The 13,301-nt window shown below is 50.0% G+C and overlaps 1 protein-coding gene across 4 annotated transcripts in view; it reads right to left on the bottom strand.

Moving 5' to 3' along the window:
* The window catches only part of FBXL5 (F-box and leucine rich repeat protein 5), a 251,460-nt gene that overhangs the window by 169,958 nt on the left and 68,201 nt on the right, over positions 1-13,301 (bottom strand). For all 4 annotated transcript variants that reach the window (XR_003854714.1, XM_029590712.1, XM_029590737.1 and 1 more), the window contains exon 4: positions 6,635-6,821. Coding sequence is in view for 3 of the 4 variants with exons in the window: in XM_029590712.1 (XP_029446572.1) it covers positions 6,635-6,821 (187 nt within the window). In the remaining variant the exon portion in view is untranslated. The remainder of the gene's footprint in view (positions 1-6,634; positions 6,822-13,301) is intronic.

Below are 13,301 nucleotides of genomic sequence, written 5' to 3'. Positions count from 1 at the left end.
ATCCTGTTGGACTTTATGCCATCCCAGACATAAAGCGCTACACCGCCTCCCAGATGCTCCCCTCTGTCATTGCGATATAATTTGTACCCCGGTATAGCATTGTGCCATTGGTTATCCTCCTTCCACCATGTCTCTGAGATGTCAATTAAGTCGGTCATCATTCACTGCTATAGCGACTAGAAGAAAAAAGGATTAATGAACACCAGGAGTTCTTTATTGAGCACAGAATGTGATAAAAGCCCAACTCAGGCCGAGTTTCGCTCTATGAGCTGCTTCAGGGGCTAATAAAATGAAACATATATAGAAACATATAAATACAAATAAAAACATATACACCATACACAAATAATTAAATCATATAAAAATTAAATTAAATTTGATCTATGACACACTTAATCACAACACAAAAACTTGATCAAAACAGACATGGTCTATAAAGTCTTTAAGTGTAACTCATATGTCCACATAAAATTTATAGCACTGATTAATGATTTTATGTATAAATTTTATGTGGACATATATGAGTTACACTTCCTTGCACCATCATCTCATCCACACATTGAGACTCCGGAGCTCTGCCTGCCTCTGGGGACCTGTGCGTGGAACAGGGAGCATTTCAGAGAATGCTACCCTAGAAGCTCTGGATTTAAGCTTTCTACCTAAGAGCCTAAATTTGGCTTCCAGAACCTCCCTCCCACATTTTCTTATGTCGTTGGTGCCCACATGTACCATGACAGCCGGCTCCTCCCCAGCACCGTCTAAAATCCTATCTAGGTGACGCGTGAGGTCCGCCACCTTTGCACCAGGTAGGCATGTTACCAGGCGATCCTTATGTCCACCAGTTACCCGGCTGTCTACATTCCTAATAATCGAATCACCAACTATGATGGCCGACTTAACCCTTCCCTCCTGGGCAGTAGGCCTTGGAGAAACATCCTCGGTGCAACAGGACAATGCACCACCTGGAGAGCAGGTCCTTGCTACAGGATCCTTTCCTGCTACACCAGGTTGATGCTCTCCGATCTTGAGACCTTCTTCCTCCAAGGCAGCACAGGGCAGGTCTGAAGTTGGGACTTGGTTACTATGACCCTGAAGGTTTTATCTATATACCTCTCTGTCTGCCTCAGCTCCTCCAGGTCTGCCACTCTAGCCTCCAGAGATCAGACTCGTTCTCTGAGAGACAGGAGCTCTTTGCATCGCATGCACATGTACAATTTCTCACCGGCGGGTAAAAAATCATACATGTGACACTCGATGCAAAATACTGGGAAGCCCCTCTCTTGCTGCTGGACTGCTGCCTTCATCTCAAATTTGTTCAGTTCCTAGTTAAGTTTTAGGTTGCTATGGGAGTAGGAATGCTCTAATTAACGTCCTTTAAATGTATTAGTGAATTCACTATGGGGCAGATTTTATAAATCTGCGCACATGCGTACTTTTGTTCGCGCACCAGGCGCGAACAAGAGTACGCAGGATTTCAATAGAAACGCGTGTAGCTGCGCGTATCCATTAGAATCCGGGGTCGGCGCGCGCAAGGCTGCCCAAAATCGGCAGCCTGTGCGTGCCGAGCACAGGCTGCCTGTGCTCGGCGCAAGGCTGCCCAAAATCGGCGGCCTGTGCGCGCCGAACACAGGCGCCTGTGCGCGCCGAGCCTCCATTCCCTCCCAAACCCCCCCCCCCCCCCCCCCCCGCACCTTCCCTTCCCCTAACTAACCCACCCCCCGGCCCTATCTAAACCCCCCCCCCCTAACTTTGCGCGCGCCTTCCCCTAACTAACCCCCCCCCCCGGCCCTATCTAAACCCCCCCCCTAACTTTGCGCGCGCCGGGCCGGCTGCTGCGGTCCATGTTCCGGTCCGGAGGTCGCGGCCACACCCCCGGAACACCCCTGGGACGAAACCACGCGTCACTCCCGACACGCCCCCGAAAGGCCCCCCCCCCCGATGCAAGCACCGGGACTTACGTGCGCCGCCGAGCCTATGCAAATAGGCTCGACGCACACAGGGGGGGGGGTTGGGGTAGGTTTTCGGGGGGGGGGGGGGGGGGGGGAGGTACACGTGTATCTTACGCGCTTACCCCTTTGAAAATCTACCCCTATATGTCTGGTAGTGGCCTACAGGGGAATGATCAAACTCTCAAGTTGTTTTTTGTTTTTGTGCAAGTGGCAGCTGCCTATAAATTAAAGGATGAGCTAAGGGTGGGTGGGTGAGGTGTGAGAAGGTTGGGAAACACAAACAGTCTAACTGCAGTTAGTCAGCCAGAGTGACTCACTGCTCTCTTGATTAACAAATGTTGGTACCTAATCTAACCAAATCACACTACCTTAACACCTTTCCAAGGTGAGTAACTGAACTTTTCAACCTTTTTACTGTACATCGCTCCTAGCTTATTTCTTGCTTCTGGCTTTTTTTTTTTTTTTTTTTGGTTTTAAAATACAAACATTCTAACTTCTGTTTATTCGCTGCCTGACAATTGAAAGCACAAAACAAACACTAAATAATATTCCCAAATAGTTAACTTCGCCCCAATACTTTTAAAGAAGACAATGTCCCAAGCAAAAACTTACTGATTCCTTTCAGCCACCAGCAAGGTGATCCTCTCCTCTCAGTGCTCCCACAGGCGGCCTTCTACTGGGGCATCCGGCTCAGAGGGTATGGTGACTGGACATGTGCTCCCTCTTGCCAGTCAAAACCCTGTAGCAGGGCCCAGCTGAGGTGCTGGCCAGGCTCTTGGCATTTGTGGCTGCCTGGAGCGGCCTCTAGAGGGCACTCGCTGAGAACGCCCAAGGGAGACCGGAGGATAATATTTCTTCTGACAGTAAAAAGACCATCTGGGCCCTTGCCTTGCCAACCTTTTGGCCAAAAAGGTGGGATCCGAGGTGCTAGCGGAAAGATGCTGGAAGATCTCATGATGATCTTTTAGCTGAGCCACAGCATCCCGCACCGTATCTCCAAAATGGTTATCCCCCTGTACAGGGGAGGTCCGCAAATTTCTCCTGGACCTCTGGCCGGAGATCAAAGGCTCTGAGCCAGGCAATTCTGCGGGCTCTGATGCCCACTGCGGCCACTCAGGCTGACATCTCAAAAACATTGTACATGGAACGCACCTTGTGCCTACCACACACAAAGCCCTGCTGGATGAGCGATAAGAACGCACGTTGAGGGAGGTGTTCCACCAAGTCTTGAATCTGCTTCCAGAGGTTCTGGGAGTATTGAGCCATATATAACTAGTAGGAGGCAATACGGGCTATTAACACTGCCCCATGGAACACCTTCCTACCCAGCGCGTCCCATTCCCTATAGTCCCGGCCTGGAGGCGCGGACACATGGGTATGGGATCGCTTCACCTTTTTGAGAGCAGATTTCATTACCACCAACTGGTAGGGGAGTTAGTGCTGTTCAAACCCAAGGGACTTCTAAACAAAGTAGATGGTGTCAGCCTTCCTGTTTACCGGAGACAAGGAAACAGGATGTTCCCAAATATGCAGGAGCAACTCCTTGAAGATTTCATGCATGGGAACAGCCACCACCTCCTTTGGTGCATCCACAAACTGAAGCATCTCCAGCATGCAGTGCCTAGCATCCTCTTCTGTGAGGAGCTGAAACAGAATAGTATTGGTGCAGACGAAACCGGCAAAGGTCAAGTCCTCTGGGGGCTGACTGTTCCGAGAGGACACCCTCTGAAACATCGGAGGAGGACTCAGAAGTATCATCCCCCCAAGGGTCATATGGGGCTTCCTCCTCATGGGGGGGACCCGTGCTAACTGCCCATGGCCTGGGCCCAGGGAGTACCGGGGCACCAACAGCATTGACTGCACAGAGGTCCCTGAAGGGCCCAGTGCCAGAGCCAAGAGCGGTAGTCGAGGTGCCAGCAGCCCCTCAGAGGAACTGGTGATAGGTATAGCCTGAGGGGGGAGGCAACAATGGCCGCTGGAGGACAGAGGTACCCCCGGGAACCAGGTGCATAGGGAGAGTACCAAGTAATACATCAAGGCGTTCGAGCAGTGGTGTTAAGTTCGAGGGAGTGGGCTCCAGCATCTGTGAAGGCTCCGATGGGGCCTGCTGCTCAATAGCCCTAAGGGACTGGAACACCACCAACTGAACCCTACGATCTAGCTCCTCCTCGAAGGCCATCGTAGACAGGGTAGGTGGTAGAGGAGCAGATGCCACCAGATCGCCCTCGAAACGAGGGGGATTGGTGCCTGGCACTGTCATGGGAATCAGTGGAGATCGCCTCGGACTCCTGGATTCAACAGAGGGTGAAACCTCGTCTTAGTGGGGCCGCTTCAGGGCAACATGGCCAATGCCGGCGCCGTCCTGGAATTGGAGCCATGTCCAGATGGTGACCAGTGACAGTGCTTCCTCAATCTCCACTGCACGTCCGGTCTTTCCCCAGCACCGAGGAGGGCAAAGAATCCGAAGTCCTGGAACAGGAGGACACCAACAGCGGTCAATCTCCGGCGCCCCTCTCCAGAGGGGGAGCTTGAGTGGGGATGGACACCGAAGGTTCATTGTCCAAGGGGTCCCCTCGACCTCGCAGCATCAACGTGACTGATGTTGGTGTGGAGGGGCCCCAACTTCTTGGGGCCAAACAGTTTTTCCATTTTATCTAACTGCGCCCAGTAACCCTTGAGCATCATCTGGTCGCAAAACTTCAACCCCAGACATCATGTGATGCTCCCAGGCAAAGAATACAGATCATGCGGATCAATCAAAGACATGGTCTGTGGGCACTAGGGGCATTGCTGGAAACCGAAGGCCACGCCTCGAGCCAACAAGCGGATGGTGCGGGACGGACACATACAAAAAAAAAAGTTAACTTACCGTGCCGCTCCACTGACTAGGGGGAAACCAGGAAAGGGGGACCCCATGTGAAGGCAGTGAAAAAATCTTGAAGAAAAAATGAAGAACTCTGAAGACAGAGCAGAGCACCACCACTGTGAGGCAACTGCACAGTGGAAAGAAACAGACTGAAGGGGGACCCTGCGTGGCCGCGCAGATAGTGGCATGCTGGCCAGATGTTTTCAGTGCCAGGCTCCATCTGATGATGTCACCCATATGTGAGGACTACCATCCTGCTTGTCCAAGGAGAAAAAAAGGGCTTCATGGGTGATCTGGGAAACTATAGACTCGTGAGCCTAACACTGGTGACAGGAAAAATGGCAGAAGCTATTCTTAAGAACAAAAATTACTGGTCAAAGGTACAGGCATGACTTAATGAGGAAAAGCCAGTGCAGATTTAGCAACAGGAAGTCTTGCCTTACCAATCTATTAGAGTTTTTGGAGGTATAAACAAACATTTAGATAACATTGAGCTTCTCAATACAGAGTATCTGGATTTTCAGGGGCATTTAACAAAGTCCCTCAGGATAATAAACTGTCATGGGATAGAAGGCAATGTCCTATTGTGGATGGTAACTGGTTAAAAAATAAGAAATGAGAGACTATATGGTCAGTTTTCCCAGTGTTGACTGGTGAATTATGGAGTGCCCTACGGACCTATACTAGGACTAATGCTGTTTAACATTCATAAATTATCTAGAAAAGGGAACTATGAGCAAGGTGGTCAAATGTGCAGATCACACAAAATTATTCAAAGTTGTTAAAACATGAGCTATGGAGAACTGAAGGACCTTGCAAGTCTGGTGACCTGGACATCTAAATGGCAGACAAAAAATTATTGTGAACAAGTGCAAAGTGATGCACACATAGGAAAAAGAATACCAACTACAGGTACACAATGCTGGGTTCCATATTAGAAATTACCACTCAGAAAAAGGATCTTAGAGTCAATATGGAAAATAAGTTAAAATTCTCATCTCAGCATGTGGGAGCAAATATATTAGAAATTATTCAGAAAGGAACGGAAAGTAAAAATCTTAGATCATCATAATGCTTCTCTATCAATCCATGGTGCAACTGCACCTTGCATACAGTTCTGGTCATCCTATCTCAAAAAAGATATAGCAGAACTAGAAAAGGTACAGAGAATTTTGGCAACAAAATTGATTATGGGAATAGAACAGCTCCCTTATGAAGAAGAGCTAAACAAGTTTGGATCTTCAGCTTGGAGAAGAGATGATAGAGGGGATATGGCAAATAATAAAATCATAAATTAGATGCAATAAGTAAACAGAGAGCAATTATAATACCCTTTCAAATATTACTAAATCTAGGGACACTCCATAAAACTAACAAGTAGCGTATTTTCATAAATGTAATGTAAAATAATCCAAGTGAGGAACTATTGATCCTTTTGATCGATAAAAATCTGATAAATCTCACAGAAGCATTAAATCATTTGTCCAAAAAATAGGAACAGGAGAGGGAAACAGCAGCATTAAATTTCCAACATATTTCATCCTACATAGGCTTCCTCTAGGGGTCTTTCTTACCACATATGCCCCAGCCGTATCACGGCTTCATAAAATGCCATGGTACAGCCAACCAAGTGAATAGTAGGCAGGACATCATTCTTGCAAAACAATCACAATTTGTATATCATACATACTTACATATTATATTTATCATATATAACTACATCTAGTCACTAACTCAGAGCCAAGCCCTTTCTGTGAACTAATGCCACAACCGACCTCAAAACTTCTAGTCGGTGAAACAGAACTGAAGAGTAACTCACCTTTATCTGCCTTCTCATCCACAGAATATTTATACACCTTCTGCAGTTCTTCAGCATGGTTCCAGAGACTCAGACCCTTGAGGAGTTCTGCAGTGTCCTTGTGGGAGCAATGTTGAGCAATTACTTTCTTTTTGATGTCCTTCAGTTCGTCATAAGTAAAATATTCCATCAACATAGGCTGAAAAACCTGAGTCAAAAGAATTTCTGTTCTCAATTAATAGCCCCCAAGGAAGCATATGTATAACTTTACAATGACTATTTCAATTTATTTCACAAAATGCTAAACTTTCCTAAAATAATGTTCAATTCACCAAGAACTAATTACATTATATGTCTAATCACAAAACTATAATTTTAATTGAAATAACATTCACATAAAATTCACTAAAGAAAAGTGACTAAATGGGGAGGACCTTCCCCAGAAAAGCAGAGTTGCTTACCTGTAACAGGTATTCTCCACGCCACTAGGATATTAGTCTTCACACATAGGTGATATGATCAGATGAAGCTTGGCACAGAAATCTGATTTCTAAATTTCCAGAAACTGAGCTCAGCATGCCTTATTGAGCATGTGCAGCATGTCATTCAGCAACATATAGCTTAAACCTGGAGAAACCAATTGCAAGGGAGGAATATTGTGGGGGAAGTCAGGTTCTGTGAGGACGGACATCTTGCCGTCCTCTGAAACCACTTGTTAGAGGTAAGCAGTTCTGCTTTCTCTGAGAACAAGAAATATAGCAGACCTCACACATAGGGAATGCCTAACTACAGCCCCAAATAAAAATGAAAATAAAGTCTGAAACAGTGCCAAGGGGGTGTAAAAAAAAAAAAAAAAAAAGTGTTACTGGGGTTGCAGCAAGCCATTATTTATTTTTTTTTGTACATATTTTCTGTCTTTTATAAGGGCAGCTTGAAACCAAATATACTCAAGGGAGAATGAAGTTGGGTTATACATCTCAAAGCGACTTCTAAGGACAGACTGGCCAAGGAATAGGCTAATGATTAGAGCAGCAGACTGCGAAAAATAACCCATACTATAGTTACACGATGTTATATTCCATATTATGCGTTACCACTCAGGAAAGAGATGTAGGCGTCATAGTGGATAATACATTGAAACAGTCGGCACAGTGTGCTGCGGCAGTCAAAAAAGCATCAGAATGTTAGGAATTATTAGGAAGGGAATGGTGAATAAAACGGAAAATGTCATAATGACTATCGCTCCATGGTAAAACCGCACCTTGAATACTGTGTACAATTCTGGTCATCGCATCTCAAAAAAGATATAGTTGCGATGGAGAAGGTACAGAGAAGGGCGATCAAAATGATAAAGGGGATGGAACTGCTCCCCTATGAGGAAAGACTAAAAAGGTTAGAACTGTTCAGCCTGGAGAAGAAACGGCTGAGGGGGGATATGATACAGGTGTTTAAATTATGAGAGGTCTAGAACAGGTAAATGTGAATCTGTTATTTAGTCTTTCAGATAACAGAAGGACTAGGGGGCACTCCATGAAGTTAGCATGTAGCACATTTAAAACTAATCTGAGAAAATTGGTTAGTGCAGTTAGTGTAGCTGGGTTTAAAAAAGGTTTGGATAAGTTCTTTGAGGAGAAATCCATTACCAGCTATTAATCAAGTTGACTTAGAAGATAGACACTGCTATTACTAGCATCAGTAGCATGGGATAGAATTAGTTTTTGGGTACCTGCCAGGTACTTATAGCCTGGATTGGCCACTGTTGGAAACAGGATGCTGGGCTTGATGGACCCTTGGTCTGACCCAGTATGGCATGTTATGTTCCCCCCCCCCCCCCCCCCCCCAAAGCTTCGACAGTCTTCGAGAGGAGCGGGAGAGTTGGGTACGCATGTTACGACCATGGCTGCTATACAGCTGCCTCACCACCAGAGGTCCCCCGTGAGCATGCTCTCCTGACTGGTTCCCCTTGTCTTCTCTATGTTCCACACTTTCCTTTATAGCCCTACTTAGCATTTCCATTGATGCTTCTGCATCGAGCTCTCTTGGGCTCCCTGCTCTAGCCTTCCTTGCCTTGCTGTGCGTGTGGCCTTCGGGCCCTCCGCCCCGCCGTGTGTGTGTGTGTGGCCTTCGGGCTCTCCGCCCCGCCGTGTGTGTGTGTGGCCTTCGGGCCCTCCGCCCCGCCGTGTGTGTGTGTGTGTGGGGGGCCTTCGGGCCCTCCGCCCCGCCGTGTGTGTGTGTGTGGGGCCTTCGGGCCCTCCGCCCCGCCGTGTGTGTGTGTGTGTGGGGCCTTCGGGCCCTCCGCCCCGCCGTGTGTGTGTGTGGGGCCTTCGGGCCCTCCGCCCCGCGTGTGTGTGTGTGTGGGGGGCCTTCGGGCCCTCCGCCCCGCCGTGTGTGTGTGTGTGTGGGGGGCCTTCGGGCCCTCCGCCCGTCGGTGTGTGTGTGTGTGGGGGCCTTCGGGCCCTCCGCCCCGCCGTGTGTGTGTGTGTGTGGGGCCTCGGGCCCTCCGCCCCGCCGTGTGTGTGTGTGTGTGTGTGTGTGTGTGGGGCCTTCGGGCCCTCCGCCCCGGCCGTGGTGTGTGTGTGTGGGGCTCTGCCTCCCCCCCGTGTGGTGTGTGTGTGTGGTGTGTGTTGTGTGGGGCCTTCGGGCCCTCCGCCCCGCCGTGTGTGTGTGTGTGTGTGGGGCCTTCGGGCCCCCGCCCCGCCGTGTGTGTGTGTGTGTGGGGCCTTCGGGCCCTCCGCCCCGCCGTGTGTGTGTGTGTGTGTGTGTGGGCCTTCGGGCCCTCCGCCCCGCCGTGTGTGTGTGTGTGTGTGTGTGTGTGTGTGTGTGTGTGGGGCCTTCGGGCCCTCCGCCCCGCCGTGTGTGTGTGTGTGTGTGTGGGGCCTTCGGGCCCTCCGCCCCGCCGTGTGTGTGTGGGCCTTCGGGCCCTCCGCCCCGCCGTGTGTGTGTGTGTGTGTGTGGGGCCTTCGGGCCCTCCGCCCCGCCGTGTGTGTGTGTGTGTGTGTGGGGCCTTCGGGCCCTCCGCCCCGCCGTGTGTGTGTGTGTGTGTGTGTGGGGCCTTCGGGCCCTCCGCCCCGCCGTGTGTGTGTGTGTGTGTGTGGGGCCTTCGGGCCCTCCGCCCCGCCGTGTGTGTGTGTGTGTGTGTGTGGGGCCTTCGGGCCCTCCGCCCCGCCGTGTGTGGGGCCTTCGGGCCCTCCGCCCCGCCGTGTGTGGGGCCTTCGGGCCCTCCGCCCCGCCGTGTGTGGGGCCTTCGGGCCCTCCGCCCCGCCGTGTGTGGGGCCTTCGGGCCCTCCGCCCCGCCGTGTGTGGGGCCTTCGGGCCCTCCGCCCCACCGTGTGTGGGGCCTTCGGGCCCTCCGCCCCGCCGTGTGTGGGGCCTTCGGGCCCTCCGCCCCGCCGTGTGGTGTGTGTGGCCCTCGGGCTCGCAGTCCTACCGTGTGTGTGTGGCCTTTGGGCTCCCTGCTTGTCTGCCTCCTGCCCTGACCCAGCCTGGATCTTGACACTGTTGCCTGCCGCCTGCCCTGACCCAGTCTGGAATTTGACACTGCTTTCAGCCTCTCTCTGCTCCACTATCACCATCATCCGAGACTTTCCAGCAATCCCAATCTCTCTCCACCTGGAGTCACTCCAGAAGGTGGTGTTCACTACACCAGAGCACAGCCCAAGCGTAACACACATACAGGAGGCCCTGCCCCCAGTCAAGGGAGAAAGCATCGCAGGCCGGATTGGCCATTCCCTGTTACTAGGGAGCAGAATCTGCTCACCTTGTGATTGTGAGGGGAAGCAAACATGTCCACATCCGTCGTACCCTAGTGGCAGAACAGTTCAGCTGCTACCGCAGGGTTGAGGGACCCTCTTGAGCCTGGAAGGAGCAGCTGAGGCGGACTGCCAGCGTGCTGAGGTGACCTGGTAGGTAGGTCGCCCGCAGATACATCCCAAACCTGCACTGGTTCCTGGCAGAGGAGGAACGAGCCTGTGCCGCCCTGTTTGTTGATGAACCACATCGGGACCTGGTTGTCCGTCCTGATCAGAACTTCCTTGGATGACAAATCGACCCCGAAATGCCCACAGGGCGTACCCGAAGCTCCAGAAAGTTTATCTGGCCACGTGCTTCGGCAGCAGTTCAAAGGCCCTGAGAATGTAGGCCATCTGTGTGGGCTCCCCACCCCTGAGGAGAAGATTGGTGGTGAGCGTCACCTGGTGCAGCGCAGGCCGAAAGGGAAGACCGCGTTCTAGATTGGGGAGGGCTTCCCACCAGTCCAGAGATAGCTTGAGAGGGTCCGTGACCATGATCAGAGCCTCTAGATCCTGGGATGCTTGCTGCTACTGAGACCACAAGACCCATCGAGGGGTCCGCATGCGGAGGCGGAAGTCACATGGATGGAGGCCACCATGTGGCCCAGCAGGCAAAGTAGGAGACAGGCTAACACCCTCCCACTGTTGCAGATGAGGGTGGCCAGCGAGAAGGCAACCGCCTGATCCTTAGGCAAGAAAGCTTTCGCTTGTGCCGTGTACAACCTGGCGCCTCTGAAGTCCAGCTGCATGGACATACAGAGGTGCAACTTGGGGAAGTTGATAGTGAACCCCACAATCTGCAGGGTCTGAACCATCAGAGCTTGCAAGGCCCCGGAGCGGGAGTTGCTCCTGACCAGCCAGTTGTCCAGTTATAGGAACACATGGACCGAGCGATGCCTGCGGTAGGCAACCGCCACTGCCAGGCATTTGGTGAAAACATGGGGGGCTGATGCCAACCTAAAGGGCAGCATTCTGTACTGAAAATATGCATTCCCCACCATGAAGTGGAGATACTTCCTGTGGTCGGTGATGATAGCAATGTGTCCATATGCCTCCTTCAGGTTGAGGGGGCAAAGCCAGTCTCCTCTTTGGGGGGGGGGGGGGGGGGGGGGGAAAGCAGCGTGCTCAGGGAGACCATCTTGAATTTTTCTCTTATAAGAAACTTGTTCAATGCTTTAGTTGAGGATGGGGAACAAGCAGTCATTCCTTTTTGGTAAGAGGAAATACCTCGAGTAGAACCCCTGGCCCCGCTGTGTGCAAGGGACCGGTTCCACTGCGCCCGCTATAAGAAGAGCGGAGAGTTTTTGTTGAAGAACGACCGAGTGGATGGATAAGCCCCACAATGGACATGGGGGAGAGGTCTCCAGGAGCCAGCTGAAGTGCAGACTGTACCCCTGGCGAACGATGGAAAGGGCCCAGAGGTCCGTGATCTCCTCTCAGTGCCGGGCGAAGCTGAGAAGCCTGCCATCGCCTGGAGGTTCGGGTGCCAGGGGAACTGCCAGCTGACTTTCACTCCCTCGCGTCAGTCAAAAGCCCAACGCTGGGGTGCCGGTTGGGGTCAGAGGGCACGTTGTTGGCGGGGGCGACCCCTAGAACTAGACGGGGCATGCAAGTCCGGGCGGCCGGAGGGTAATACTTTCTCTGCCGGCAGAAGGGCTTACGAGAGCCTTGCCTGCAGGATTTCCTGGCAGAGGATGGCCCCTCAGATCGGATATGGTATGGATCATGTTAGACATCACTACATGTATGGATTTCCCTTGTCCAAGAGTTTTCACTGAATACAAAAGAAATTGTTCCATTGCGGATTATCTATGAATCGCATTGAAATATATCATTTTCACTATCAAGTACCCAAGTGATTTTCTAAGCCCCTGAGGCAGCAGTTGTGAGAACGGCGAAACTCGGCCTGAGTCAGGCTGGTATTTTGTAACGTCTCCACCACAATAAAGAATTGGAAAAAAGACTTCTGGCATCTAATCTTTTGTTTACCTAACGGCTTTTTTAGATCACCTACCTTCCTGTTTCCTGGGTCTCTCTCTTTTAGGGCCATCAGGCAAAAAAAAAAAAAAAAAAAAATCAAAAGAGAAAAATCAAACGACAATGTCTGAGACAAAAACACACTCATGCTGCCTCAATGCACCAATACTAGTGCACCACGCAGCCAAAGAAAAAAAGAAACCCTTAGAAAGAGTGAAATACCTAATCTAGGTGACTAAAAAGAGACAAAATAAGACTGCAAGACTCCAAGAAAGATTACTGCTCTTTCAGCAGATTTCCTAAAAACAGAAGATACACAGAACTGAAACCTGTGGACTCAGTGGAAAAGATAAGACTGAAGATGACCCCATGTGGAATCGTAGCAGTATGGCATACTGCACATACCCAACAGGGAACACAAGTCTTTAGAAACTTTTAAATCAAATTTCCATTTCAGCTCTGATGTCACTCAAGTATGAGGACTGCTATCCTCTGAGAATAAATGCTATCACCAAAGGGTCTTAACTTTATTATGAATCATAAGGTATAAATCATAAAATCAGCAAGGGCAACAAATTAAGTGGACAGAACCCCCTGCAACGGGAATAATCATGAGGTAACCCATTACACGTTAGATTCCTTAAGATGATAGGATCTAATGAAACCATAAAGATAATTATCTGCTGTTGAGGGCACTATAACTATTACAAAACAGAATTTAAAAAACAAAATACCACCACATTTAAAAGCACCATGTTGGCAAGATATAACAATCTTACTATCAATTAATGCTTTTACTATACATTAATGTCCAATAACATTCTTTTTTCTTCTAACTTTTGTAAATTGATATGTAATATATTTTTAGAAAATACTAAATTTTAATCTTAACATTATCAGAAACAAATTACAATTTAATTCCC

Source organism: Rhinatrema bivittatum, chromosome 1 (genome assembly GCF_901001135.1).
Source record: "Rhinatrema bivittatum chromosome 1, aRhiBiv1.1, whole genome shotgun sequence".
NCBI classification, from domain to species: Eukaryota; Metazoa; Chordata; class Amphibia; order Gymnophiona; family Rhinatrematidae; genus Rhinatrema; species Rhinatrema bivittatum.
Note: the sequence above shows the minus strand (reverse complement) of the source record. Positions and strands in the feature narration are given on the sequence as shown.